The 27,427-nt window shown below is 37.5% G+C and overlaps 1 protein-coding gene across 2 annotated transcripts in view; it reads left to right on the plus strand.

The window, feature by feature from the left end:
- LOC125665641 (putative aminopeptidase-2) overlaps positions 1-27,427 on the plus strand; it is a 117,095-nt gene that overhangs the window by 58,437 nt on the left and 31,231 nt on the right. For both annotated transcript variants that reach the window (XM_056152346.1, XM_056152347.1), the window contains 29 exons: positions 104-238; positions 488-553; positions 1,422-1,487; positions 1,641-1,825; positions 3,450-3,547; positions 3,709-3,842; positions 4,397-4,452; positions 6,060-6,207; positions 8,442-8,518; positions 8,910-9,020; positions 9,507-9,674; positions 10,779-10,919; positions 11,436-11,517; positions 11,965-12,524; positions 13,406-13,561; positions 14,591-14,708; positions 15,095-15,215; positions 16,015-16,169; positions 16,661-16,774; positions 18,648-18,782; positions 19,847-19,912; positions 20,187-20,252; positions 21,095-21,276; positions 21,686-21,783; positions 23,013-23,140; positions 24,156-24,211; positions 25,118-25,265; positions 26,490-26,566; positions 27,311-27,421. In XM_056152346.1, coding sequence (XP_056008321.1) covers positions 104-238; positions 488-553; positions 1,422-1,487; positions 1,641-1,825; positions 3,450-3,547; positions 3,709-3,842; positions 4,397-4,452; positions 6,060-6,207; positions 8,442-8,518; positions 8,910-9,020; positions 9,507-9,674; positions 10,779-10,919; positions 11,436-11,517; positions 11,965-12,524; positions 13,406-13,561; positions 14,591-14,708; positions 15,095-15,215; positions 16,015-16,169; positions 16,661-16,774; positions 18,648-18,782; positions 19,847-19,912; positions 20,187-20,252; positions 21,095-21,276; positions 21,686-21,783; positions 23,013-23,140; positions 24,156-24,211; positions 25,118-25,265; positions 26,490-26,566; positions 27,311-27,421 — 3,758 coding nt within the window. The remainder of the gene's footprint in view (positions 1-103; positions 239-487; positions 554-1,421; positions 1,488-1,640; positions 1,826-3,449; positions 3,548-3,708; positions 3,843-4,396; positions 4,453-6,059; positions 6,208-8,441; positions 8,519-8,909; positions 9,021-9,506; positions 9,675-10,778; positions 10,920-11,435; positions 11,518-11,964; positions 12,525-13,405; positions 13,562-14,590; positions 14,709-15,094; positions 15,216-16,014; positions 16,170-16,660; positions 16,775-18,647; positions 18,783-19,846; positions 19,913-20,186; positions 20,253-21,094; positions 21,277-21,685; positions 21,784-23,012; positions 23,141-24,155; positions 24,212-25,117; positions 25,266-26,489; positions 26,567-27,310; positions 27,422-27,427) is intronic.

Below are 27,427 nucleotides of genomic sequence, written 5' to 3' on the forward strand. Positions count from 1 at the left end.
TCACATTCACATTTTACTTTCAGTTTGAAAAATTTACTGTATGCTTTCACATTTTACTTTTAGTTTGAGCGGTTTACTATGTGCTTTCACATTTTACTTTCAGTTTGAGCAATTTAGTGTAGCGGAAGTACAGAGTGCTTTCAGTTTTGATGGGCTGGTCTCCTCTCATCCTATCTACGCCCCCGTCTACAATCCTGCAGAAATTAATGAGATATTTGACACCATCTCTTACTCTAAGGTTATATGCACGCGTTTTGATTTTCTTACAGATTGTCTTAACTATATAAATCTGAGAAGAATAAGAATTTCATCAAAGTATTTAATATGATTATGATTTATTTGGTGATAGTGTAATCCCTAGATAAAAATGGGTTTAATTATCAAATTTTTGCGTTAAGAAATTTTTTAATAGTTATAGTAATGGTGATATTCATCGCTCTCCGTTTTCGATGATATTTAACTTAATGTTGCATTTTATTTTTTACAGGGTGGTACCATTATACGAATGATGCAGTGGTTTTTGGGAGATGAAACTTTCAAGAAAGGTCTTACAGTGAGTGTACAGAATGTTTTATTGATACAGGGAGGTAACTCCAATGTTGTCCATCTTCTAATTTTGTGGGAGAGTATATTGTAACATGGAAGGAACTTTAATGTTTTCTATCCGTCTTTAAATAGTGCATTGCCATAGTTGTATCATGAGAGACCATCTCTTTTTGGATTTCCTGCACAGTTGTTAGTCTGGTTAACAACATAGGTTTGTCATGTTGTGAGGATTGAGAAATAAACCTGCCCCCACCCCCTGTTGTGAAGTGAGGCCCTCCCTTTTGTGAAGTGAGGCCCTCTCTGTTGTGAAGTGAGGGCCTTTCTGTTGTGAAGTGAGGCCCTCTCTTTTGTGAAGTGAGGACCCCTGTTGTGAAGTGAGACCCTCTCTGTTGTGAAGTGAGGGCCTCTCTGTTGGGAAGTGAGGCCCTCTCTTTTGTGAAGTGAGGACCCCTGTTGTGAAGTGAGGCCATCTCTTTTGTGAAGTGAGGACCCCTGTTGTGAAGTGAGGGCCTCTCTGTTGTGAAGTGAGGTCCTCTCTGTTGTGAAGTGAGGTCCTCTCTGTTGTGAAGTGAGGGCCTCCCTGTTGTGAAGTGAGGTCCTCTCTGTTGTGAAGTGAGGACCTCCCTGTTGTGAAGTGAGGCCCTCTCTTTTGTGAAGTGAGGGCCCTAAGTACCTGGTCACTATGGCTGGTATATTTCATCCAGGTGATGAATAAGGCACACCTTTACTGTCTCTGTAATTAACACCAGCAGCTACGGGAAGTGAAATGTAACTTCCTGCATGATCACCATTGCAGGTTTTGTGAGGAGGATTTTACCAATGTTTGACAATATAAGGTATTATATAAATATTGATGATAACTTTTTTTTATTTAGCACTACTTGAATGGTAGGAAATACAGCAATGCCGCTCATAATGATCTGTGGAACGCGATGTCTGAGGTAATTATACAAGACAACGAGAGTCATACAACGATATAATTACACACTGATATTTAGGTTTATATTGTGTATACAATGGGATAGGGCTTTGAACGAGAGTGATTGTTCACAGTTTTAAGCTGTGTTACCGTGACCTTTGTTTAAATGTTGCAGCAAGCCAAGCGGGATGGGCAGGGAAGAAGGACCGATGTCAAACGGATCATGGACACTTGGACCTTACAGATGAACTATCCAGTCGTCATGGTAACAGTTGTGAATGGCAAGGTCAGAGTTCAGCAGAAGCGCTTCACGCAGAATCCCACTGCCAAAGATCCGCAGAAATACACATCTCCATTTGGGTATGTAGTTTTAGTTCCTCAGAAATTACACATTTCCATTTGGGACGTTTTAGTTTTTCAGAAATACACATCTCTGTTTGAGTATGTAGTTTTAGGTCTTTGTAGTCTGATCCAGTCATTCAGCATTGTTAGAAATTTCTACGTGTCACAGCAATCTCAGGTTGTGTTGATCAGAGTCTGTGTTTTACATACAGCCATCATTTCTATATCACAGCAATCTCAGGCTGTGATTAGAGTCTGTATTTTACATATAGCCATCATTTCTATGTGTCACAGCAATCCCAGGTGATAAAGCTTACCTGTTTTGATTAGAGTCTTTGTTTTACATACAGCCATCATTTCTATGTGTCACAGCAATCCCAGGTGAAAAAGCTTACCTGTGTTGATAAAAGTCTTTGTCTTACATACAGCCATCATTTCTATGTGTCGCGGCAATCTCAGGTGAGAAAGCTTACCTTTGTTGATTAGAATCTGTGTTTTACACACAGCCATCATATCTATGTGTCACAGCAATCTCAGGCTCTGTTGATTAGAGTCTGTGTTTTACATATAGCCATCATTTCTATGTGTTACAGCAATCTCAGGCTGTGATTAGAGTCTGTGTTTTACATATAGCCATCATTTCTATGTGTCACAGCAATCTCAGGTGAGAAAGCTTACCCGTGTTGCTTAAGAGTCTTTGTTTTACATCCAACCCACATTTCTATGTGTCACAGCAATCTCAGGTGAGAAAGCTTACCTGTGTTGATTAAGAGTCTTTGTTTTACATCCAACCCTCATTTCTATGTGTCACAGCAATCTCAGGTGAGAAAGCTTACCTGTGTTGATTAGAGTCTTTGTTTTACACATAGCCATCATTTCATTCTGTTTTGTTAAGACAGAATTTAACTTTTAGGGTCAGGGCTCAACAATTATTGTAATGCGATCAGAATCGGTGTGCAAATCTTTACTTTTCTGTACTCCTCAGATAATTGACAATCAGTCTATCACAATTTTAAGTTCTATAGACCAGACTGATTTACTTTTGACCAACAACAAGTAAAGTAACTCTGTAGATGGATCGGTCTTAGACTATTCATCGTACACACCAGACATATTTTATAGATTTTTTTATCGGTCTACAATTAATTTCACAAACTGCAGAACAATTATTCCTCTGGCAGAACTTGTGGAAGGAGAAGTGGGGGGGGGATTTAACACTTTGTCTGGGGGGTGGAGGGATTTAACACTTTGTCTGGGGGGTGGAGGGATTTAACACTTTGTCTGTGGGGTGGGGGGATTTAACACTTTGTCTGGGGGGGGGGGGATTTAACACTTTGTCTGTTGCATTTTGCTATGCATGTACCCTTGTGTGGTAAGGAGCTGGTTTTGCCCCATGGATCTCCATCTTGTACTTTTAAAAGATTTCTTTCATAGATTTGCTTTAAAAGTAGACAAATAAAAGTCACTACATGTACGGTACTGGTGGAATAACTATCGGTTAAGAGAAACTTTTGTACGAATTAGACTAAACATAGGAAAGAGTGTAGAAAAATACATTTAAAAAATCCCATTAACAACTTGAAAATTCAAAGAGAAGTTACAAAGCATACCCCCCTCATTGCCATACCTTGTTTTATAACAGATACATTTGGGAAGTCCCCTTCACTTTCACTGTAAAATCTCAGCCCGACTTCAACCAGGACTGGAGAAATGCCAAGTGGTTTAACACAGTGATGACAGGTAAAATCTGGATTTATGTTATGTGATGTTCAATGTGAAAGTCGGAAAGCAACAAAGCTCACACTTCCAAAAACAATATTTCTTATTGATGACAAAATTTCCAGACCTTAGATAAGGACCTCTCAGGAAGATTTTACAGGTGTATAAATCTTTATTGACAGATATTTCGGTACAGACTGTGATAAATGGTGAGGATTGGATTCTGGGTAATGTGCAGCAGTACGGATATTACAGGGTCAACTATGACAGGAATAACTGGCTCAAACTGGTTCAGCAGCTAAAAGTTGATCATAAGGTAAAACTGGTTCAAATAAGTAGAGTAGTTCAAGGTTTATCGTAAAGCTAGTTCAAACTGGTTCAGCATCGCAAAATTGATCATGTGGTACAAAGTAAAATGGGCTCCACCTGGTGCAGCAGCTTAGGACTGATCATTAACTCAAGGTCATACAACAAGTCAAGGTTAATTACAGGGTTAATGCCAATCTTCACTGCACATGTGACATTTATTAAAGTGTCTTTATAGTCAGATTTGTTCCAAATAAAATGAAAACAAATGAGAAATGCTAAGCAAAGTTACTGTATTAATGTAAAATAAGCGACATGAAGAGGAGCATAAAGAGATGGATGAATAATGTCAGAGAGAGGAGCATGGAGACATGGATGAATGATATCAGAGAGAGGAGCATGGAGAGATGGATGAATGATATCAGAGAGGAGCATGGAGAGATGGATGAATGATATCAGAGAGAGGAGCATGGAGAGATGGATGAATGATATTAGAAGGAGGAAGATAAGAGGAAAAAATATTTTTTAAGTCCACTTAATGAAATGAATTTTCTTTTATTATAGGTCATACATGTTATCAACAGAGGACAGCTGATAAATGATGCCTGGGCATTGGCCAAGTAAGATTTTTTACTTTACTAGACGTTTACATACCGGTCCCACCACCCGCATACTGGGGGGTTCTATGTAGCTGGGTCTTGGAGTATTAGGCCTACTGCTGACATTTCGGCAGTGATCATGCAGAATTGACAATTAATAAACAGCTTCTCTAATTACATGCCTATGGCTGTATGTTAAGACATTTGAAACCTAGTATGGATGCTTGTTTTGAAAACAAGATGGCGAATGGTTGTATGCAAAGAAGTAGGTACAGTTTCCAAAGTCATCTGGCCCAAAATATCGATGATTTCACTAGGAGCTTAAACCCTGGCATTCAAATAAGGAACAGATTAGCAAACCCAACTTCGCTCATTTTGATCAGCAAAATGATTTGTGTCATATGACGAGAGCTTGAAGTTAAATTGGCATAAAATTGCATAAATGCCATTTTCAATGAAAATATCCACAAATTCAGGTGGTTTTCCTTTCAGAAAACATACAGTGCAAGTGTCGAGCAAATTCATATCCAAGCATGTTATATACAATATATATCATTTTCATTTTGTTCGACATGAGCAATAATCTGTATGACATTTGACAGTTTTCAGGCTTATTTCGAGAAAAAGATGGGAAATATCTTATTCATAATGTCATAATGCTATCCATTTAGGAATGTCATTCTGATTTTGTTGACATAGTATACCTGGCATATATTTTACTTTCTTAAAATGCGGATTAAGGTTAATTCCAGACACATTTTATAGAGAGAAAAATTTTGGGCCTTTTTATGTATACAATCGTACCTTAAATTGTTCTTTGGGAAAACTGTTCCTTACAAAACATGGCAGTATGAACGTGGCAGTGAATCACATTGTAATAATTCGAGAATTAACTGTGTTTTATTTATGAAATATATTATTTATGAAACATTGTATTTATCAAATGTAAGATCTGAGTTGAAAGATCCAGGTAAATTTTTTGATCAAGGTTTCTCTGTCATCTGCTATGTGTTAACCGTTCACATTTTAAATTTTTTTTAAAATCTGAAGATCATCAATGCAACAATATGCAAAAACTAAGCAAGAATCTTCATCTGGAAATGAAAATTCATTTTTGTTTTGACAATGTCCTTATAGACGATCTGATTAAAACAGAATCTTTGATCCGCTCCAATGTTCTGATGTTGCCAATAAAACCAGACCTCTCCAATATTCTGATGTCACTAATAAAAGCATGCACTTTGGTGACCTAAGGTCATCCAATCAAATGCTGCTACAAGAACCATTCAATTTCATTCTTTCATGTTGAATTCAACATTTATGGTTCCTTCAGAAGTCATTATCCAAAATACTTCGGGATTCATTGTCACTTATACCTACTGCCAACGATTTTGCCAGCAACCATTTGATTGGTTTATCTTAAGTTCACTCTGATGTGACCTATACGTGATGTCTTCAGATCTTCTAATTCGCGACATCAGAATATTGGAGTGGATCAAAGATCTGAATTTATTAGGAACATCAGAATATTGGAGCGGATCAAAGATCTTGTTTTAATCAGATTGCCTGTATAGATAACAAGTTAACAGAGGTGAACATTGTGGCCCACGGGCTTCTGATATTGACAGATCTGGCGAAGCTGACATGGATATCGCGCTGAAGATGGTGGAGTATCTGGGATCCGAGATGGATTATGTCCCTTGGTATGCCGCACGAAAAGAGTTGTCATATGTTGAGAAGATGATGACCAGGAGTAACCTGTACGGCAAATTTAAGGTAAAAACAATTATAACATCATAATACGCAGCACGCTGTTGTATCTGGGAAAATTATCGAACTGTATGCAGTTTGTCAGTTAGTGTTTTGCACTATTGCTCTACTCTATCCTTACAACTCCACTGGGAGCGAGTAATTAAAAATGATTTATGTCAGCATCTCTCTGTATCATATTCTGGAGTGAGTAGATTTTTATTGGAGAAAACGAAATCCACTTCAAATTCACACATTTCAAGTCTGTCTGTTTGTGGAGCATGAATTTATTCACTGGTATGAAAGTGGGATTATTTTCATTTTTAGCTCACCAGAACCGAAGGTTCAAGTGAGCTATTCTGATCACATTTTGTCCGGCGTCCGTCTGTCTGTCTGTCCGTCTGTCGTCTGTCCGTCTGTCTGTAAACTTTTCACATTTTCGACTTCTCCAGAACCACTGGGCCAATTTCAACCTAACTTGGCCAAAAGCATCCTTGGGTGAAGGGCTTTCAAGTTTGTTCAAATGAAGGGCCATGTCCCTTTCAAAGGGGAGATAATCACAAAAATGCAAAAATAGGGTGGGGTCATTTAAAAATCTTCTCAAGAACCACTAAGCCAGAAAAGCTGAGATTTACATGAAAGCTTCCTGACATAATGCAGATTCAAGTTTCTTCAAATCATGGGCCCCTGGGGTTGGATGGGGCCACAATAGGGGATCAAAGTTTTACATACAAATATATAGGAAAAATCTTTAAAAATCTTCTTCTCAAGAACCACTGAGTCAGAAAAGCTGATTTTTACATGAAAACTTTCTGACATAGTGCAGATTCAAGTTTGTTCAAATCATGGCCCCCGGGGATAGGATGGGGCCACAAGGGGGGATCAAAGTTTTGCACACAAATATATAGGGAAAATCTTTAAAAATCTTCTCAAGAACCACTGAGCCAGAAAAGCTGATTTTTACATGAAAACTTTCTGACATAGTGCAGATTCAAGTTTGTTCAAATCATGGCCCCCGGGGGGTAGGATGGGGCCACAAGTGGGGGGGGGGGGGATCAAAGTTTTACATACAAATATAAAGGGAAAAACTTTAAAAATCTTCTTCTCAAGAACCACTAAGCCAGAAAAGCTGAGATTTACATGAAAGCTTCCTGACATAATGCAGATTCAAGTTTGTTCAAATCATGGCCCCCGGGGGTTGGATGGGGCCACAATAGGGGATCAAAGTTTTACATACAAATATATAGGAAAAATCTTTAAAAATCTTCTTCTCAAGAACCACTGAGCCAGAAAAGCTGATTTTTACATGAAAACTTTCTGACATAGTGCAGATTCAAGTTTGTTCAAATCATGGCCCCCGGGGGGTAGGATGGGGCCACAAGTGGGGGGGGATCAAAGTTTTACATACAAATATAAAGGGAAAAACTTTAAAAATCTTCTTCTCAAGAACCACTAAGCCAGAAAAGCTGAGATTTACATGAAAGCTTCCTGACATAATACAGATTCAAGTTTGTTCAAATCATGGGCTCCGGGGGTTGGATGGGGCCACAATAGGGGATCAAAGTTTTACATACAAATATATAGGAAAAATCTTCTTCTCAAGAACCACTGAGCCAGAAAAGCTGATTTTTACATGAAAACTTTTTGACATAATGCAGATTCAAGTTTGTTCAAATCATGGCCCCTGGGGGTAGGATGAGGCCACAAGCTGGATCAAAGTTTTACATACAAATATATAGTTAAAATCTTTTTCTCAATAACCACTGAGTCAGAAAAGCTGATATTTACAAGAAAACTTTCTGACATAGTGAAGATTCAAGATTGTTCAAATCATGGCCCCCGGGGGGTAGGATGGGGCCACAAGTGGGGGGGGGGGGGGGTCAAAGTTTTACATACAAATATAGGAAAAAGCTCTAAAAATCTTCTTCTCAAGAACCATTGGGCCAAAGAAGTTGACATTTACATGAAAGCTTTCTGACATAGTGTAGATTCAAGTTTGCAAAGGGTAGTTTGGGCCATAATAGGGACTAAGGTTTTACATGCAAATATATATGGAAAGTCTTCAGATATGGGCCAAAGTGACTCAGGTGAGCGATGTGGCCCATGGGCCTCTTGTTGTAAATTGATCTGAAATGATAATTATACCTTACTGCAAAATTGTTCTGCATATCATTTCTATGAGAAGTCTTTAATAAAAGCCCTTCAGAGTTGGAACAAATCCTTGTTCAAATAATATTAAATTTGTGTTGTCTTCATTGTAGAATTTTATGCACACGCTGATTAAAACTCCATACGATAGACTAGGAATGGACAACATGGGGTCAGGTCATCTAGAAATGTAAGTACAATACATGCATGTACACAGTGTCAATTTTATCTGGGATGGGAGGGGGGGGCAGGATTATGAAACATCTTAAACTTAAGTCAAAATAAGAATATTGCAATGAAATGATTGAGAAGTCAATCAGTCCAAAATGAAATTGTTATTCAATATTGTTTGATCAAATCTCAAGTGTGTGCAAATTCAGAGTTCCATTTCAGAAGTAGTAAACATCTTTCAGGTGATTGAAATTTTGACTTAAGTCAAAGTTTGTTACATGATTCTAAGTAATATTATTTCAAAGAATCGTGAGGAAACTAGTGGAATTATTCAGTGCATATAAATGAGTGAATTATAAAATGACTATATGATTAGTCATTATTGAATGCCCCGATGAATTACTCTTCAGCTATACGAGGTCATTGTTGGTGAGTGAGGCGTGTGATTATGGTATCGAGAGCTGCATGTCTGGAGCGGTCAGAATGTACCAACGCTGGATGGAAGACCCTATCAACAACAGGTAGTACACTAGTTAGTCGATTTTCTGCCTACCATATAGTGGTTTTTTTTCTGTGGGGTGATAAATTTGGCTTATTTCAGCGGTTAGATAACTGTCTGCCAAAATTTCACTTGCCAAATATGCACCATTTGCAAGAGAGAGATAATTCTCCTTGTCTGCCAAAATTTATTGTGCTAAAATTATTAGCATACCTTTGAGCCAACAAATCGCCAAATTTTAGACCCGCGGGAAAAAACCTGCCATATGGTATTTTGTCTTGCCTATTGCTGTTGGTATGTCTATGTCTGTCTGTCTGTCTCTCTGTCTGTTTCTATCCGTCTCTAAATCTGTCTCTGTCTGTCTATCCAATGTCTGTGGGAGCGGAGTGGACCAAAAACCCTTGCCTAGCAAAGATGTTCATTCATTATTAAAACGTGAAAACCTGTAAATTTCATCATAGGGTGTACCCATGAGAAGTAACGTATTGTTTATCTGTTTATGTCATAGAGTTGACCCAGACCTGAAATCCACTGTTTACTGCACGGCTGTAGCGGAGGGCGGAGAGTCCGAGTGGAACTTTGCCTATCAGCAGTACAAAGAAACCAACGTCGCAGCCGAACGTCGGACTCTGATGGGAGCCCTAGCCTGTACAAAACAGACGTGGATACTCAGCAAGTAAGAATGAGAGATATTAAAGGTTCTCAGAGAGAGAGAGAAAAAGAGAGTCTACACAGGTTCTCAGGGAAAGAGAGAGAGAGGGGGGTCCACACAGGTTCTCAGAGAGAGAGTCTTCACAGGTTCTCAGAGAGAGAGAGAGTCTACACAGGTTCTCAGAGAGAGAGGGAGAAAGAGAGGGAGGGTCCACACAGGTTCTCAGAGAGAGTCCACACAGGTTCTCAGAGTCCACACAGGTTCTCAGAGAGAAAGAGAGGGTCCACACAGGTTCTCAGAGAGAGAGAGAGAAAGAGAGGGTCCACACAGGTTCTCAGAGAGAGAGAGGGGATCCACACAGGTTCTCAGGGAGAGAGTCCACACAGGTTCTCGGGGAGAGATAGAGAAAGAGAGAGAGTCTACACAGGTTCTCAGAGAGAGAGAAAGAGGGAGTCCACACAGGTTCTCAGAGAGAGAGAAAGAGAGTCCACACAGGTTCTCGGAGAAAGAGAGGGGGGGTCCACACAGGTTCTCAGAGAGAAACAGAGAGGGAGAGAGGGAGAGAGAGAGGGTCCACACAGGTTCTCAGAGAGAGAGGAGGGGGTCCACTCAGGTTCTCGGAGAGAGAGGGTCCAAACAGGTTCTCGGGGAGAGAGAGAGAGAGAGAGAGAAAGAGAGAGAGAGAGAGAGAGAGAGGGAGGGTCCACAGGTTCTCAGAGAGTCCACACAGGTTCTCACAGAGAGAGAGAGGGGGGGGTCCACACAGGTTCTCAGAGAAAGAGAGAGAGGGTCCACACAGGTTCTCAGAGAGAGAGAGAGAGAGAGAGAGAGAGAGATGAGAATGGCTATTGTCTCTCAATGGTATCATATACTGTTACAGAACTGAAATGTGATGAACTATCAATTATAATGAATCTTAGGAATAATTAGATTACCAATAAATAAAAATGGTACATTTATACACACTGTTAGATGTATAACTGCCAGGAAAAAGGCATGTAACAAACTTCTAGGGTAAATCTCTGAGTATGTTACAAACTTTTAGGGTAAATCTCTGAGTATGTAACAAACTTCTAGGGTAAATCTCTGAGTATGTAACAAACTTCTAGGGTAAACTTTTACTTATAGGTATCTGAGCATGTCCCTAAACCCGGCAGAAGTCCGCAGACAAGATGGAACTTACGTCATCATTTATGTCTCCCATAATCCCATTGGTCGGGACTTGGCATGGAACTTTGTCAAAGCTCACTTTGATCAGTTATTGGAATTGTAAGTTACTGCAAGAAATCTTCACTTACTCTAGCTATTATTCAATACCATAAGAACTGAAATCTTGTTACACACAAAGTAGGTAATACTATAATATGATTATACAGGTGAACTTCGGTATATCGAACGCTGATATCTTGAATATCATGGATATGTCAAAGTGATTTATAAGTCCCAACCACTTATTCTTTGTATTTTACCCTAAATATCTTGAATCCTCAGAATCTTGAAGTTTTTTCTTGGTCCCATTGAGTTTGAGATAATGAGGTTTGACTGTAATAAGCTTGATTACTTGTACTGCTCAGGAGAAGATATCTTCCAGTGAATTTGGTATGTGTGTACAATTTTTTATAAATGTGAAAATCATGTCGGAATATGTTCCCTGCATCACTTTGTTTTTTAATTGTCAATTATAAAATATGTGCAACTGTTTACTTGATTTCATTATGGATGAGGGGAAATTACTGAATTAGCATTAACAAAAAATAATGTTTGAAATGGTGACTGCTCTTGTAGGTACGGAACGTCTTCCTTTGCTCTGAAGAATCTTCTGAATGGAGTGTTGGAGACCTTTAACACAGAGGAAGATCTTCAACAAGTGAGTGAATTAAAACCACTTCAATAGTGTTAGTATTCTATAAATAGTGATGGGGTGGCACTATCACAGCTATAAATAGAGATGGGAGTGGCACTATCACAGCTATAAATAGTGATGGGAGTGGCACTATCACGGCTATAAATAGAAATGGGAGTGGCAATATCACAGCTATAGATAGTGAATGAATGTACAGGAAGACTGGATTATATTGAACTTTCAGGCTTAATTAAAATCACTTTCATCAATTGTAAATATATGGATTTTCTTTACTTCTTTCTTCACTCTGATGCTTCCATCAAAGACGGGACTTATTAAGTTATTGTGTTCATGTCAGTCCTGCTTCATTTCTGGCTCATACCGTAAATCGTATGGGACTTTAAATCATCAAACTGATCTAGTTTAGACATCTTTCAGTTGAAGGAATGAAATTTGAATTGATATTTGCAGCTGAGAGACTTCAAAACAAAATACCCAGACATGGGATCTGGGACGAGGGCATTTGACCAGGTTATCGAGAAAACGGAGGCCAACATAGACTGGATGTCTACATATTATAACACCATAGAGAAATGGCTGGACGACAACATCGCTGCCTCCTCGGGGGATTCTAGTCTGAAGGATGTCCGCTTACCCCGCTCTGTTCTACCAGACTTGTATACTCTAGAGCTCTTCCCTGATATTTACCAGCCCAGTCCTGCAAATTTCACTTTCTCTGGCAGTGTGAAAATCGACGTTCGTGTTGTAGAAAATACTGAAAATATTACGCTTCACATTAACAAGCTTACTATTAATGAGAGTAGTGTGAAAGTGGTAGCCAAAGTTGATGGTGCTGTGATTCCGATAAGCAGTTTTAAACAGGATAAAGACCGACAGTTCTTTATCATTCTTTTGAGACAGCCCTTACAGATGGGAACCAATTATTCAGTGTCCATCAATTTCAAAGGTCCCCTGACTGATGACCTGGCTGGGCTGTACTACAGCTCCTACAAAAGAGGGGACCAAACTCTGTAAGTCAACACCATTATATGTTTCCTTCTCAATGCATTCATGAAGAAATGGCTGCTATTATAATTTGTAAAGATATTGGAGGCAAACAAATTACACAGTGAAAACTGTCTTATCCAGCACCTGTGCAGTCCATTTCACTGGGCATTACAACACTTATTTTCAATTTCATATTTTCATTATTCTTGCACTGTTTATTGCAACACACTGTATATTCTGACAAAAAATTAAGTTTTTGAAAGTCAGATTAGACAGGTTTCACTGTACATGTATATTTATTTTATCCAGTCTGTCCATAACAGTTTGGTTTTCCAATTATACATGTATCTTAAAATACCGTTTGAGGCTAAAGCACTGAACAATGAGAGTCTATATGACGTAAAGATGATTCCTGTTTTAGGATAAATGGTCTGTCAGTTTTGTTGATTTTTTTTAAAATTCAAGTGCACAGTAAAAAAAAATTCTAATTACATATATATACATACACATTTTGAAGAATTAAAGGAAAATAAGTTCAATTAATAAAAAAAAAAAACCAGTGAAAATTTAGTAAAATATCACGCAGCTTGTATGCATATATATATATATATATATAACCCATTAAAATTGTGTCATAGAGGTTTTAATTGTATTCAAGCAAAGCTGATTTACTAATTGGTGGAGAGAATTGAACTTTTATTCAAATATACACATATTTAACTGACTCACCTAGTCACATTCAGTTGTCAAAAACTTGGGCAGATTTGACTCTTCGCTGATTCAGAAGATGAAATGAGACATACATTGTTAAGATATGAAGTGAAAAACTTAAGGCAAACTTAACCAGGATCCTACAAAGCGAACAGTCTGTTAAATGCAATCGAGTTTGTAATTTCATTTTCAGGTACATGGCCACTACGCAGATGGAACCTGTTGATGCCAGAAAATCGTTCCCATGCTTCGACGAACCAGACTTGAAGGCAAAGTTCAAGGTCACACTTGTACGAAAAGCAGACAAGATTTCTTTGTCTAACATGAGGATAGAAAGAACAGATACTAGGTATTTTCTTTTGATCGTGTAGTTGGAATCGGCACTTAGATGTTTGAATTTGAAGTAGACATAATCTTTATGTTTACATATTTATTTTAGACCTACGAATTGATTCAAGAATCACAATGTGTGTGTGATGTTGATGCAACATCTAATATCATGGAATCAACATCAGATTTTTGTAGTTGTTTATCATGTCTTGAAGAGTACTGTAAAAATGGTTATTTACACGTGGGCGGAATTGACACTCATCGTGGTCATATGATAATTAAGCGTGTATATTTCCCCCACTCGTGTCGTTATGAATATTTGATATAATATATAACTATTATATTTAATTACTGCATATTATTCTCCCGCGCATAATGTTGGAGGTGCGAGAAATGCGTACTTAAACCCTCAGTGTGCAGTCACTTTTACAGTACTCTGCTGGTATTGAGGTGTTGGCAGCTTTCTGTGAAGTCCGTTTATACCTCTACGAATGAGTCACACCAGCTGGCTCTAGTGCATTGTGGGTTCTTTATCCTGCCAATACACCCACTGTACATGATATAGGACCTTGGATGTTTGTCATTGGAAAGACTTAAAGTTTTGACCTGTCATTTTTAATCCAGTGGACTTGGCAATATGAAGGAATGAACCAGTGCCTTTCTGCTCAGAAAACATCCCGTGGGGATTCGGGTTAGAATAGGTCCTCAGTACCCCTTGCTTCTCGTAAAAGATGACTAAATGGGGCGGTCCTTTGGATTAGACCGCAAAAAACCAAGGTCCTGTGTCATAACAGGTGTGGCACGATAAAGATCCCTCCCTGCTTAAAGGCCATAAGCGCCGAGCATAGGTCTAAATTTTGCAGTCCTTCACCGGCAGTGGTGACGTCTCCATATGAGTGAAATATTCTCAAGAGGGACGTTAAACAATATTAAATCAATCAATCTGCTCAGAAAACCAGTGTGCTTAATACCAACTGACCTACCGCCTGTGATTTTAAAATAGAAATGGCTACATAATTGTCTGATTTTGTCTTGTACTCTGTTGTAGACCCAATGGTTTGTTGGCAGATGTCTATGAGGAATCGGTACCGATGTCTACCTACCTTGCCTGTTTTATTGTCTGTGACTTCAAGAATATATCCAAGGCAACGCCCAATGGAATTTTGGTAGGAACAGGAAATTTATAGCATATTCAAAAGTTATGGTAAAATTATGTATTTTCATTGGATAAAGTTTTCTTGGTGTTGGACAGAATTTCAGGATTGTAATGTCTTGATTTTTTGGTCAGAGAACTGTTTTCTGTGTTGATTGACATGTGTCAATCACTACATGTACTTTTAGTACTTTTTACGTAAAGTAATTTTAGTGTTTTTGCATTCATGAAAGATTTGAATTTTGGGGTTTATCAATATCACACAAATTGAGGAAAATTGGACCAACGTGAAATCCAGTGATTTTGTAACAAGTTTGTCAGATTGTTTCATTTCTTTGTGAAATAGAAAATTAGTGTAAAAGTTACCTAATGAATGTAACAGATATGATTTTTTGGCAGTATGGAGCTTGGTCCAGACCAGAAGCCATACAGCAGGCAGAGTTTGCGTTAGAAGTGGGGGTGGACACCATTACATTTTACGAAAACTACTTCGGGATCCCATTTCCCTTGAAGAAGCAAGGTAAGTGTGTATTCAAACATCCTTTCGTTTACTTAAGAAATCATTTACGATTAAGCATCAGAGGACTTTATAATACCCATTTACAAATCCAAGTACAGTTGAACTACAGTATCTCAAACACCAATATCTTGAATACTATGGATATGTCGAAGTGATTTGGAAGTCCAAACCACTTATTCTTTAAATATTTTACCCTCAATATTTCCTCCTCGGATATCTTAAAAAAAACTTCTCGGTCCCATCGAGTTTGAGATAACGAGGTTTGACTGTATATGTTCCAATGTAAAAATAAAGAACACAGTGGGACATTATTAGAACTAGCAAACTAATAGTGATTTAGATTTTTAAAAGTATACTTTGGTGTCATCAATTTTTGTGAGTATCAAATTTTGTGGATTTGTAGCATAGAATCCAGTTTTGTTGATTCGCACTCTGTGGAGAGCTACGTCGCTTTAGTTCTTTTTTTTCAGGAGAAAAATTTTGTACATGTACCTTGTCAATCATTTGAATCTGTGGTCAAGCTCAACCAATGAAAACAATGGAAATTTGTTTGGAATGCAATGAAAAATGATGAATTAAATCGCAACGATAACTAGAGCTTCACACATATACAAAAGTGAATTTACTGAATTTTTAGCTAGAGCTTCATACATATATAGGCATACGTAAATTCACCGAATTTCTTCTCCAGGGAAAAAGGTATGTCAGACTCTGCACTATATATGTGTGTGTGCACGGCTGTCTGTGTGACTGTCTGTGAGAATTTACAACTTGTTAAAAAAACAGTGCTGTATTGTAGATATGATAGCCATTCCTGACTTTGCTGCTGGGGCTATGGAGAATTGGGGTCTGATTACTTACAGGGAGACGGCCATGTTGTACGACCCGGTCATGTCCTCTGAAAGCAACAAGCAGAGAGTCACAGTTGTCATCACCCATGAACTTGGCCATCAGGTACCGATGATCTATCTAAAATTTATAAAATTTTTGTTGTTCAACAGTATCATGTTTATCACCATAAATGGGTACAAGTATAGATATAATCTCCATTATTCTTGATGTACATTTCACCTTAAATGGGTACAAGTATAAATGTAATCTCCATTATTCTTGATGTACATTTTACCTTGAATGATCTTTTCAGCATATTTTTGTATACTAATGAGTTTAATGTACAGCTGAACTTCAGTTTCTCGAACATCGATATCTCGAATACTATGGATATGTTCAAGAAATTCGGAAGTCCCAACCACTTATTATTTAAGTATTTTACCCTTGATATCTCGAATCTTCGGATATCTCAAAGTTTTTTCTTGGTCCTATCAAGTTTGAGATAATGAGGTTTGACTGTAATTGTAATTCATTTCATTTAAGTAGGTTTTAGAATTTAAAACACCTGAAAGCTTCTATTGAACTAGTAATAAGACAGTACTATTTGTTTGTAGTGGTTTGGGGACTTGGTGACTATGGGCTGGTGGGATGACCTCTGGCTTAATGAAGGATTTGCCACTTTTGTGGAATATCTTGGCGCTGACCACAAATTCCCTGAATGGAAAATGGTAATTGTCTATAGGCAGAATTTTTCAATCAAAAGCAAATATAATCAGAAGTGTCTTCTTCAAAACTTCTGGGTATGAAAATTACAGCTGTCCGGTGAGGTTCGTATAGTAGTCATTTGTGAAAATTACTCAGGGTGCAAAGTGTGATCATCTTCAATGGATGCGCTTGATTTGTCTACACTGAACACAACGCGTACACTTTTCTGTCATCAAGTGCAAATTTCTGGTGTACAACACCTACACCCTGTACAGGGCATGTATTTTGTTAGATACTGGATAGTTCCAGTGTATTGCATTTAGCCATTTACAGGAGTTTAATATGTATTTTAAAAATATTTCAGTGAAAACTATCAATATTTTGTACAACCATTGAAAAATAAGCTTGTCTCCAAATATCAGCAAAAAAAATTTGAGTTTGTGAAATATGCATGCACGAGTTGTGTAAATCGGGCTTTTTGAGGTCAATTATTTCCCGATTTTTTTTAATTTTACAAAGACTTACCGAATAGTTTTGGGACATGTATGTTTAAGTGTCTTTAAGAAACATGTGGAGAATGAATCTGTGTGGGGCAACAATAGGGGATCAAAGTTTTACATGGAAATATGTAGTAAAATGTTTTAAAATCTCTTCTTACGGACAGCTAGGCCATGAAGTGTCATGTTCACAGCAAGCATCCTCAGATAGTGCAGATTCAAAGGTGTAGAAGTCAATAATCCCTGGGTAGGATTGGGCCGCGATAGGGGTTCATAGTATTATAAGGAAAGTTATAGAGGAAAATCTTTAAATACATTCTAAAGAACAGCAGGGCCATGATTTTATAGTCATATCAATATGCAACCATTCTCATGTAGTGCAGATTTCAGTTTATTCAGATCATGGTCCTGAGGAGTAGAGTGGGGTGACAATAGGGGACCGAACCTACACTGTATGACTGTATGGCAATAGATTAGGAAGTTTTTTGTAAAAATCTTCTCAAGACCAGCAGGGCTACGATTTGTCAACAGTATTATGCAAGCATCCTCAGGTACTGTAGATTCAATCTCCTTCAAATCATGGTCCAAAAAGAGGTCTCAATAGGAAATCAAAATTTTACATTGGAATACATATAATATGTAATCTTTGAAAATTTTCATATCAAGGCCCACTGATTAGATATGTATTAGCATGCGAGTATAACCCGATATAGTGTAGATTTGTATGCAACAAGGGTTTGCTTATTAAATAGGGAATCACAGGTTTACGTGAGAATATGTAGGAAATTTGAAGAAGAAAAATTTTAAAAGTAGCAGGGGCACATTAAATTATATCAATATGCGAAGGTTCTGAACTCTGATTTTTTCATAACCCTGGAGTTAATGTGGGGCTAAAATCAGAGATAAAATTTTAAATAATACATGAATATAGGGAGGAAAATCTCTTTAAAAATCTTCTCCAGAACAGTTAGTCATATCGATTTTGAGGCATCGATTCCCATTTTGTTTGGATTCAAGTTCAGTTAAGTCGCAACTTCATGCAGCTAGGTTAGGGTCATAATATGGGATAAAAATTTGTCATGGGATTAAAGAGGGTATTAAATCTGTTTAAAAATCTTCTGAAGAACAGCTGCATGCTGGGCCAAGGTGAATAAGGTGAGCATTGTTTTCCATGGGCATTTCATTTAAATTTGTTTTGGAAAAATCTGCACATTTAATTGATTTGAATATCCCTTTCAGTTTGAGCAGTTTGTGATAGAAAACCTCTTGGTGTCATGCTTTATGATGTTAAATTTTGTGTTTTTTCTCTGCAGTTTGAGCAGTTTGTGATAGAAAACCTCTAATGATAACTTTTGTGTTTTTTCTCTGTAGTACTTTCAGTACTTTGATTTCTCTGCAGTTTGAGCAGTTTGTGACGGAGGACCTCCATGTGGCTTTTGATTTTGATGGACTGGTGACATCACATCCGATTTATGTGCCAGTCGCTAATCCGGACGAGATCAACGAAATATTTGACAAGATCTCTTACTCTAAGGTAAGGATAGCAATCTCACTCAATCTCAATCCAGACCAAGATTTCTCTCACTCAATCTCAACCCAGACCAAAATCTCTCACTCATCACTCAATCTCAATCCAGACCAGATCATTCCCACTCAATCTCAATCCAGACCAAGATCTCTCTCATTCAATCTCAATCCAAACCAAAATCTCTCACTCAATCTCAATCCAGACAAGATCTCTCACTCAATCTCAATCCAAACCAAAATATTTCTCACTCAATCTCAATCCAGACCAAAATCTCTCTCACTCAATCTCAATCCAGACCAAGATCTCTCTCATTCAATCTCAATCCAAACCAAAATCTCTCACTCAATCTCAATCCAGACAAGATCTCTCACTCAATCTCAATCCAGACAAGATCTCTCACTCAATCTCAATCCAAACCAAAATCTCTCTCACTCAATCTCAATCCAGACCAAAATCTCTCTCACTCAATCTCAATCCAGACCAAAATCTCTCTCACTCAATCTCAATCCAGACCAAAATCTCTCTCACTCAATCTCAATCCAGACTAATATCTCTCTCACTCAATCTCAATCGAGACCAAGATATCTTACTCAATCCAGACCAAAATTTCTCTCACTCAATCTCAATCCAGACCAAGGTGTCTCTCACTCAATCCAGACCAGATCTCTTTCACTCAATCTCAATCCAGACCAGATCTCTCTCACTCAATTTCAATCCAGACCAGATCTCTCTCACTCAATCTCAATCCAGACCAAGGTGTCTCTCACTCAATCCAGACCAGATCTCTTTCACTCAATCTCAATCCAGACCAGATCTAACTTACTCAATCTAGACCAGATCTCTTTCACTCGGTAATCTCAGTCCAGACTAAGATCTCTCAATCAATCTCAATCCAGGCCAAGATCTCTCTTACTCAAACTGGGAAATGTAGAGATAATGTGCACAAGTATTTTATCTCGAAAATATTATATGTACTTTAAATGTTTGGAGTTTTTATCTGTATGTATGCTTTATGAAGCTAATGTCTTACTGCAGCAAGTGATTTAAGAATGGTTTGATTTGATTGACAGGGTGGCAGTATCATTCGGATGATGAGGTTCTTTTTGGGGGAGGATACTTTCAGAGCCGGACTGACGGTAATAATTATGATGTACAGTTAAACTTTGGCATCCTGAACACTGATATCTCAAATACCATGGATACATGTATGTCAAAGTAATTTTAAGTATTCTACCCTGAATTCTCAGATACCTCGAAGTTTTTTCTGGTCCCATTGAATTTGAGATAACAAGGTTTGACTGTACATGTGTTAGGAGTGTGGATTTGTTAGATTATTTGAACAACTTAAAAGTGATATTGTGGTATTACGGTATGAATGGATTTCAATGACAAAGACTTATTTTGTTGCAGGATTATCTAGATAGCAGGCGATATGGCAACTCTTTCCATGACGATCTTTGGAACTCTATGACGAAGGTACACAAGATATTATTTAATTTTAGACAATATTGATTAGGAAATGATTTCAAAATTCCTTATTAAGTCTCCCAAACTAAGTTTTGAGACTTTAATATTGATTTGGTATTACTTTTTGATTAATTGATACTCGTACATTAAGCTCACCCAAGCCTGGACTTATCTGAGTGCCAAGAGTGAGAATAGTGGTACCAAATAAGAAATTAATATTCTGTGCAAACACTTAGCAAGTGTATTGATGGATTTTTAAATTTTGTAAAATAATTTAGGCAAGCAAATTTTTTCACATACAGATATAACTGTCATAGTGACCCACTGTATTAAGCAACTCGCTGTCATATGTAACCGTACAAATCCCCCTCCAAAGTATTGCCCAATTTATTGTACGTCGTGTATTTAACGACCACCTGTCTGATGCAACAAACAACCAGGATTTTTACAACCATTTTGTGTTATATGCCATGCAGTTTTACCTTTAACGTGTAATCTTTATTAATGTGGATCTCACTTATAATTTCAACCAAGCATGCTCTTTGGTTATTTGGGCATGCAAAGTTAAGATTTCAAGGTGCTATTCATCCTGTTAAGAATATATTGTCATAGTCAGTCACTTTGTCTTTTATGTGAAATTTGCATCGACAGTGAATTTCCTCATATTGGCCAGGTGTTAGTGAGAAACGTGAAGGTGAGTTGTGATAGAGCCAGGTAGATTCCGTCACTGTAGCAATACCCAGGGGTTTGATGATTTAGTATGTATTATATGCCATACTATTTAGTTTGGTCAACTTTTTGAATTACACATGACTCAGTACTGTGTAAATTTTTATCAACAATATTATCAGCTGTCAAACCAGAAGGGTCGTCCAGTGGATGTGAAAGCTGTCATGGATACTTGGACACTACAGATGAATTATCCAGTGGTTACACTGACCAGGCAGGACAGTGGTCATCTCCTGGCAACTCAGAAACGTTTCCTTAGTAACCCTGCAGCTAAAGATCCCATGAAATTCACATCAGATTTTGGGTTGGTTTTAGTTTTCTGTACCTTTTGTGAGTAATGATTATTGCTGATAATGTATTTAAATATCTACAGTACACAACACACTTTTTATACACCCCACTGTGGAAAACATGGTAGAAAATCTAACTGGAGATCGACCATGTTCTCTGTGTTCCACGGTGTGTGTTATTTGCCAATTCAGTTTAGTTTTCTTACCTTTTGTGAGTCGATTATTGCTAATAATGTCTAAAAAATATTCATCAAAACTGATTCTGAATCACAAGCTGTAATTAATAGGTATATGCAAGCATGCTAATTGATGCACATGAAATGTAGGCTGAATTTGTTAATGTGGTTGCCTACAGGATACTGATGCCTCATTTTATGGAAGAGTAATTACAAAACTGTTCAAAACAAATTATCAAATTCACAGATACAGATGGATGATTCCATTCACATACACAACTGAGACTTCCAAGAAATTCAGCCAAAGCTTCAGTGACATTGTCTGGTTCAACGACTCTGTCAAAGGTATGTAGATTGAGAACATGCCGTGTTGTGTCAAATTCAGCCAAGCCTTCAGTGACATTGTCTTGTTCAACGACTCTGTCAAAGGTATGTAGATTGATAACACGCCGTGTTGTGTCAAATTCAGCCAAGCCTTCAGTGACATTGTCTGGTTCAACGACTCTGTCAAAGGTATGTAGATTGATAACACGCCGTGTTGTGTCAAATTCAGCCAAAGCTTCAGTGACATTGTCTGGTTCAACGACTCTGTCAAAGGTATGTAGATTGATAACACGCCGTGTTGTGTCAAATTCAGCTAAAGCTTCAGTGACATTGTCTGGTTCAACGACTCTGTCAAAGGTATGTAGATTGATAACACGCCGTGTTGTGTCAAATTTCCGCGGTAAAGTGGTTGGTCATGGCAAAATTTCCATGAGTCAGATCATTCAGATGATATCTTGTAATTAGATGACAGGGCATAAGGACAGGAGCTCTTTAGTATTTAGCCAGTGTGTATGTCAGTGCATCAACAATTTTCCGGACCTTTTTTGGTCACCTGAGTCACTTGGGTCACGTGACTTATTGCTATTTGTCCGTGTCCGTCATTGTTCATCATCTGTTAACAATTGAACATTTCTAACTTCTACCATTCCCATTCATTTCAAATTTGAATGAAGCATCTTTTGGACAAGGGTGAGATAAATTGTAAATTTCAGGACTCCTGCATCCCTGGGGTCTTTGGGGTAGGGCAAACAAGTGTTTCAAGATGGTGCCTCAATAGACCGAATAATTTTTTAAAAATATTGTCCATAACGATTTCACTCAAAATCTGAATACCATAAAACACGGTTATAGTGAATCTTTAGTCTCAGCGAAAAACAATTTGTTATAACCCAACTCCATTATATCTACTGAAAGTTTCATTACTTTCCTCTCATAGGGCAATAAATATCACTTCACAATAAGTGTGAATTTGTTATAATTGTGTTCCTTATAAGCACGTTTTACTGTAATAAATCGATGCAATAATTACAATTACTGTTCCTAATATATTATTTCTATATAAAGCTAACAGTTACTGCTCCTAATGGATTATGTATATTCAGGAGATTATAACCTACTGTTTGCTTTATTCTAAATATTGCAGTCAATGTCCCAGCTGATATATTATTTCTATATAAAGCTAACAGTTACTGCTCCTAATGGATTATGTATATTCAGGAGATTATAACCTACTGTTTGCTTTATTCTAGATATTGCAGTCAATGTCCCAGCTGCAGATTGGATTCTGGGTAATGTACAGGAGATTGGTTATTACAGAATGAACTATGACCTGGACAATTGGAATAAGCTGATTGGTCAACTAAAGGCTGATCATAAGGTTGGTTTGACAAAAAAGAAATGTTGATGTTTAGATTTATTCTAATGCTGAAGGTGTTGATGTAACGATTGGTTAGTTTTATTCTGATGCGGAAGGTGTTGAGGTGCTGATTAGTTAGTTCTAATGCTGAAGGTGTTGATGTGGTGACTGGTTAGTTTTATTTCTAATACTGAAGGTGTTGAGGTGCTGATTGGTTAGTTTTATTTCTAATGCTGAAGGTGTTGAGGTGCTGATTGGTTAGTTCTAATGCTGAAGGTGTTAATGTTGTGATTGGTTAGTTCTAATGCTGAAGGTGTTGATGTGGTGATTGGTTAGTTCTAATGCTGAAGGTGTTAATGTTGTGATTGGTTAGTTCTAATGCTGAAGGTGTTAATGTTGTGATTGGTTAGTTCTAATGCTGAAGGTGTTGATGTGGTGATTGGTTAGTTCTAATGCTGAAGGTGTTGATGTGGTGATTGGTTAGTTCTAATGCTGAAGGTGTTAATGTTGTGATTGGTTAGTTCTAATGCTGAAGGTGTTGATGTGGTGATTGGTTAGTTTTATTTCTAATGCTGAAGGTGTTGAGGTGCTGATTGGTTAGTTTTATTTCTAATGCTGAAGGTGTTGAGGTGCTGATTGGTTAGTTCTAATGCTGAAGGTGTTAATGTTGTGATTGGTTAGTTCTAATGCTGAAGGTGTTGATGTGGTGATTGGTTAGTTTTATTTCTAATGCTGAAGGTGACTGGTTAGTTTTATTTCTAATGCTGAAGGTGGTTGGTTAGTTTTATTCTAATGCTGAAGGTGATTGGTTAGTTTTATTCTAATGCTGAATGCGATTGGTTAGTTGTTGGTGTGTTGTTTTACACGCCTTTGAGAATCATTCTTTCATAAACAGATGTCACCAACAAAAGAGGCACAAATTTCACTTCTTAGTAATGAGCATTTGTCTAAATATTTATCTTAAAAAATTCTCGATTGGGACGTAAAACAAGATACAAACACTACCAAAACCATTTATTCTTTTTCTATTGAACAGGTCATACATACAACGAACAGAGCGCAGCTGATCAATGATGCGTGGTCTCTTGCAAAGTAAGTGTTACTAAAACAGTAATTCACTAAGAGCCGAAATGCTCTGGAGCCACTTAAATCAATGGGTCCAAAGTTACTGAATGTAAAATCTACTAGTGGACACTTGCTATTTCTGAGGCTAAGGGTACGAAAAATGTACATACGTGTAGATACTGGTACTTTGTTTTACTTTGTACTAATGGGGCCGAAGTTAATGAATGCATTTACTTGTAGGTATTTTGTAATTGTGAGGCGGAAGGTATTGAATTGTATAGACTGGGCACGTCTTTGATCATATTACTTATATACATGTATATATATGCAGTCTAGATTATAATGTGTGAACCTTCAGGGTTATATAGATCCTGTATAACAAGAAGCTGCTGTCAGAATACCATCTTTGTTATTGTAGGTATTTTAAAAAATATAGGAATTTATCCCCTATCACACTTGTGTCCATTTTTGAATTTTTGTTTTCAAGGTTAAATTTTTTCTCTTAAAGGTGTGATGCCGGTGTTAGCAATGGGGTCATTGCAATTCATGTAGCTCTCCGGAATATTCAGTGACCCCATTGCCAGCGCTAATGTCTGATGTCATACTTTAAGAGAAACATTTTTTATCCTTGACTATGTCATTTGAGGATAGGGTTTCATATATAGATTCTTCATAGCAGGCCTTTCATTTGGTACCAAGACTCTTAATTGACTTAGCGACCTTGAACTTTGACCTCCTTTTCAAAAACTTTGACCTTGGCTATATCTTTTCAACCAAGGGGGATTGGATAATTAGAAATGCACTTCATGACAATTAAACTAGTCATTGTCTTCTGACAGCTCTTGTTTGATAAATTACTGATTAAACACAGACCAATACAAAATATGAAATATTAACCTTCTATATTAAACTTCCTGTTTGACTTTTACCCAGGGCAGGAGAACTACCAATGGAAATTGCCCTGCAGACAATAGAATACCTCGGGGATGAGATGGATTATGTCCCCTGGACAGCTGCAGAAAAACAACTGTCGTACGTCCAGAAGATGTTGGTCAGAACATCCCTGTATGGAAAATACAAGGTAGAGAGAGAGAAAAAAAGAGAAGAGAGAGAGAGAAATAGATGTGAAGAGCCTGCAAAGTGAATTTGATGGGAGTCTTCATTGTTCCTCTCATCAATAGAGTATGAGGGGTTATATCAATATAATTTGTCCGTCTGTCTGTCCCACCTTAAAGCCAGGGCCATAACCTTGTAGAGAAGGAATAAAGAAAAATCAGAACCCACCCACCCACCCACCCACCCACCCCCCCAAAAAACTTGAAGATTGAAAATGAAGCAGATTGAGTAATTCCTTATTAAACTATTACTTGTGTGGATATTTACTTATATTTTGGATTATATATATAGATATATATAGTATACAATCATATGAAAAGCCTGGGAAGAGGATTCAATGGGAGTCTTTATTGTACCTCCCATCAATGAAATATGAGGAAGGGGTTATATTGATATAATTTGCCTGTCTGTCTATCCCACTTGAAGGCCTGTCTGTCTGTCTGTCCCACTTGAAGGCTTGTCTGTCTGTCTGTCCCACTTGAAGGCCAGAGCCATAACCTTGTAGAGAAGTATTAGATACTCATATTTACACACAGGATGACTATGTCAGGAGAGTGTGATTGTCATTGGTAAGGTCAAATATGACTGAACTTTGCACAATAAGCCCTTTAAGGGATATTATTCTGTATGGGACAGCTCAAGATTGATTTGACTAGATCTGTTTACAATGTAAGTTCACATTTTCACTGAATAATCCCTCCTTCATTTTCATAATCCAATATAAAAAAAACTTCAAAGGAAGGCTGTATGATAACTTACTGATTTTCTCACTAGTGTTATCCTTGGCCATAAGTATGGAGAGATATTAGGAAGCACAAATTTGATGCAATGATTGCTTTTACGTGTAGCTAGATGGTGTATGATGACATTAACTCAAGGTCATAAGTTCATGGTCACCAATTAAAAGAAAAGAAATTTTTATTTGGGCTATAACTTTGTTGTGCAGAGACATTACAAGCTTAGTATAAAAGGTACAAAGGCTGCTTGTGGTCAAGCTTATAAAAGGCACAAAGGTTGCTTATGGTCAGATAAAGTCATATGACCTTGAATCAAGGTTATTTGGCCATGGACACTGGTACTGTATAGTACTCACAACATTATTCTTGACATTTTTGGGGGGGGGGGGGGTATCCTATCATATCTTGCGTGTATACATTCTGCCTAGTAGTTTATTGTTTTGTTTTTGTAGAACTTCATGTCATCCCTATTGAAGAAACCATTTCAAAGACTTGGTCTAGACAACTCAAAATCCAGCCACCTAGAAATGTGAGTTTCTCATACAATACACACTTTGTTCTGGAATTTCCCTAGCTGTCTATCTCATACAATACACAATTTGTTCTGGAATTTCCCTAGCTGTTTATCTCATACAATACACACTTTGTTCTGGAATTTCCCTAGCTGTCTATCTCATACAATACACGCTTTGTTTTGGAATTTCCTAGCTGTCTATCTCATACAATACACACTTTGTTTTGGAATGTCCTAGCTGTCTATTACAATAACTTCACCGGAGGCTGTGCATTTGAAAATGTGAAAACACTTTGTTAATAATCAAAAAACATTTCAACAAACATTACAAGCTTAAGAAAATATAATGTGTAAACATTTTAATAGGAAGAATTACTATTTTGTAAATATTTTTGTAAAGTTTGATGATGTAAAATGGTTGACAGTTATTTAATTATTATTCAGTTCAATTTCTTTTTTATATGTCTGTGAAAGAGTACTTAGTGTATTGATAATGAATGATACCGAATACAGTGAATATTGTACCTGTATTTCTGTAGGTACTTTGATTTTTGCGAGTAATTGATATTCATTCTGATTTGTGAAGTCTTGTCTTGTTTGATTTAATTATCGCAAATGTACTTATAATAGATATAAAGTTTCTTGGCAGTAAAGCACTTGAGATATTAAGTTTTCATGAATTGATGCAAAATGGCTATTCTGCCACTTCAAACAATAGTAAGGAATTTTGTGATCTACTGTGAAATGTTGATGTTGCAGTTACACGCGGTCTGATCTGGCGAGTCTGGCCTGTTCATACGACGTCCCAAGCTGTCGAGATCAAGTGAAGAGAATCTTTGACCAGTGGATGACCAACCCGTCAGTTTACCAGTGAGT

This window comes from Ostrea edulis, chromosome 10 (assembly GCF_947568905.1).
Source record: "Ostrea edulis chromosome 10, xbOstEdul1.1, whole genome shotgun sequence".
Taxonomy (NCBI): Eukaryota; Metazoa; Mollusca; class Bivalvia; order Ostreida; family Ostreidae; genus Ostrea; species Ostrea edulis.